Source organism: Otolemur garnettii, unplaced genomic scaffold (genome assembly GCF_000181295.1).
Source record: "Otolemur garnettii isolate 467f Iridium unplaced genomic scaffold, OtoGar3 scaffold00225, whole genome shotgun sequence".
Classification (NCBI taxonomy): Eukaryota; Metazoa; Chordata; class Mammalia; order Primates; family Galagidae; genus Otolemur; species Otolemur garnettii.
Genome location: NW_003852620.1, coordinates 1,141,855 through 1,145,201, shown reverse-complemented (window position 1 = coordinate 1,145,201; position 3,347 = coordinate 1,141,855). Strand labels below are relative to the sequence as shown.

Genomic DNA, 3,347 nt, shown 5'->3' with positions numbered 1-3,347 from the left:
AAAAAAAAAAAAAAAATGCAGTAGTTCTAACAAGCGAAAGTGGTGATCCTGACAAAGCATATTTGAGCTGAATTACTTGTCCAGTCAATTCAACCAGAAAGGGGGTGGGGCGAGTCTAAATCTAAATCTGTTCTTATGCTTCTTTGTAGGTTTACACGAAGAAATAAAAGTATGAGGGTCCAGAGCATGTTAGACTCCCTCAGATCTACCAGGGACTAAAAGTCAGAGGTCCCAGAAGCCTACCGTGGTGTCTGTCATCCATTTAAGTTCTAAAATCCCAGAGATTCAGTCTAATATATTCATTTTCAAGATGAAGAAAATGAAAGGCTAGAGACGTTATTATTTTTCCCAAGATCAGAGTTGAGTTAGCAGAAGGCAGCCAGAAGTCCAGTCTCCTAACAACTTTCTATCAGGCTACAGCTGACTGCAAATAAACCTGCCCTAATCAGCCAGGCTAATCCATATAAATCCAAATTCATGCATTCAGAATCAACAAGGTTTTAGTGTTATAATAACCCAAACTATATTCCTGTCTATGACACTGCTCAGGAATGCTAGACATTAAAATCAGATGTTTATGAGACTCAAAGCCTTTGTAAGAAACTCCAATGGGGGCGGCGCCTAAGGCTCAGTGAATAGGGCTCCAACCCCAGCCAAACCGCGCCTATAGTCCCAGCTACTAGGGCAGCTGAGGCAAGAAAAGCACCTAAGCCCAGGAGCTGGAGGTTGCTGTGAGCTGTGTGACACCATGGCACTCTACTGAGGGCAATAAAGTGAGACTCTATCTCAAAAAAAAAAAAACAAAAAACTCCAATGGGTTGTGTGAGCATGGTAGTGTGCACCTATAGTCCTAACAATCTGGGAGACTGAGGCAGAAGATCACTGAGTCCAGAAGTTTGAAGCTGCAATGAGCTATGACCACTTCTGGGAATAGCCACTACATCTCTGCCTGGGCAACATATGAAGACCTTATCTTTAAAAAAAAAAAAAAACTCCAGTGGATTACTTCTACATTCAATGTCTCCCTCTTTTTATCCCTTGTTTCACTTTCTATATTAACCAAGGCCTGCAGGATCTCTCACCAACAGAGGTGAGACAAATTCCAAGATCTGAGATATGCAACTCCTACCAGTCTCCTCACTTGGGTTTGGCTTGTTATTTCTGTGAGATTTTCATTCTGTTGGCTGTCAAGCTATGAATTTTCTGTCTACTTACTTATTGGCATTCTTTTACAAGCTCTTAGTAGAAGGCTGGCCCTTATTGACTCTGGAAAACAGATGTTAGGTAAAAGAGGGTCAGAGAGGCTGAAAAGCACAAGACTATACTGACTCTTCACTCTAGCCTTCTCATTCACTCTACTATTCTCTATAAACTCACTCAGTAACTGACCAATGATGAGTCTTACATTCACGCTATTTCAGAAGGAAAAGGAAAACATTCCAAGAAGTGGAGACAAGAATAACTCTTGTTGACGTAGAAAGGTTTTATCTTTGCTTTCCATTATAGTCAAGCCTCAAAGGTTTACTGAGCCACTAATGCCACCCAGTGGCCAGGCCAGATACATTAATAAAAGCTAAAATCGATGTATTTGAGATACCTAAATTGCATTACAACAAATCATACAGGAAGTCAGAATAATGTGGGTTGGAAGAATTGATTAGACTATTCCAATCTCTTCATTAATCTCTTAATATTTTTTGTAAAATAACCACTTTCTAGTTTCTGGGAAAAATATACTATCAAAGAAAACCATATAAAGACAAACTTTTCATACTTCTAAAAAGCTCTCATCTTTCCCTTTTCACCACCCACTCACCAAAAACAACCCACACCTGGTGATTCCAGTGATATAATACATGTGCAAAAGGGGCTTTCGTTCGTTAAGTAAAATGAATTTTATTAGTAAGGATGTTTCCATATGTCCAAAGCAAACAATTAATGAATTCCAAGGAAAAACCTACATACAAGAAAATTAGAAGTATCCCAGGATGACAAAAACAATATGTACACCCATAATCACCGCCGCCTCCGAAAACCTGAAAGGAAGGGAAACCAAGAATGAGGCAAAAGAGAGTTGGAAAAACTCCCGGGACAGGAAAAAAGGACATTCAGACAGAAGGGCTCAACAGAGACGGACATCCTAAGCAGTACTCTCTATCTTCCCAGGACAAAAGACAAGAAGAATGAAATTAAAACAGGATAATGGTCCCTTCAGGTTGATACTTTCATAGTTCTATTTAAGGAAGCCTTCACAGGAGCTGTGGGACCTTAGAGATGGATTCCAGAGATCCCTTGGTTGAATGATGCTGATTTCCAGCTTAGGCAAGAAGGAAAGCCCACCTAAGGAGATTACTGCCCAGTATGGAAGAAATACTACAGGGCTTGGTGAGACCCAGGATGGCAAATCCTGAGGCCCAATTCATATTCCTTACCTTACACTTGATTACCTAAGTCCTAGAGTCACTCACCTTTTTTCTTCCGACCTTTCTTGGGGATCTTCTTCCGCTTAATAGGATTCTGATCCTGGAGACAGATGGAGAAGTAAAGAAAAGGTAGTATCCTTCCCAAGCACCTCATGGTAATAAGCTCCAAATACATTTGGCTGCAAGCATAAACATCACCTCCTACTACTGTATCCCAATCTCACCTCATCAAGACGAGCAGTTCCTCCTGTCAGAGCACTGATGTCACTGAAGTGCGTGAGGGAATGAAGTTGTGAGCTCATGACATGTGCCCGTTTCCGCCGTCCTTTCTCTCGCTTACTGACACTCAAACGCACCATCATGCTCTCTTCGTAGTTAATCCTGCCAGAGAAAGACAGACACTGTTTATAGCAGGCTTAGATCATGAAGATGGAAAGCTCCAGCCCAGAACCTGGGCCCATAGATTTACTCATCCCTTGTTCAGAGAATTCTCAAGAAGTTTCACAGCACATCAACACTGTATTTAGTTAATGACTTACTAAATGCTCAGTAGGATTGCTCGATAAAATGGTCTCTGTGCCAGAACTTCCCTCATAACGGAGATAAAGGCATAGCACATCCATACTACTATTGAAAATACCTGGTATTAAAAACACCAGGCACAGTGGCTCATGCCTGTAATCCTAGCAATCTGGGAGGCTGAAGCGGGTGGAGTGCCTAAGCTCAGGAGTTTAAGACCAGCCTGAGCCAGAGCAAGACCCAATCTCTAAAAATAGACGGGCATTGTGGCAGGCACCTGTAGTCCCAGCTACTTGGGAAGTAAGGTAAAAGAATCACTTGAGCCCAAGTGTTTGAGGCTGCTGTGAGCTATAACACCATGGAACTCTACCAAGGGTGGCAAAGTGAGACTTAGTCTCAAAAAAA

General features: G+C 41.7%; 1 protein-coding gene across 1 annotated transcript in view; it reads right to left on the bottom strand.

The window, feature by feature from the left end:
* Positions 1 to 1,857: 1,857 nt before the first annotated feature.
* Positions 1,858 to 3,347, bottom strand: part of NGDN (neuroguidin) — an 8,279-nt gene continuing 6,789 nt past the window's right edge. Inside the window, exons 9-11 of the mRNA XM_012812852.2 lie at positions 2,648 to 2,804; positions 2,469 to 2,523; positions 1,858 to 2,036 (exon numbers count right to left, since the gene is read on the bottom strand). Coding sequence (XP_012668306.2) covers positions 2,017 to 2,036; positions 2,469 to 2,523; positions 2,648 to 2,804 — 232 coding nt within the window. The 3' untranslated portion in view covers positions 1,858 to 2,016. The remainder of the gene's footprint in view (positions 2,037 to 2,468; positions 2,524 to 2,647; positions 2,805 to 3,347) is intronic.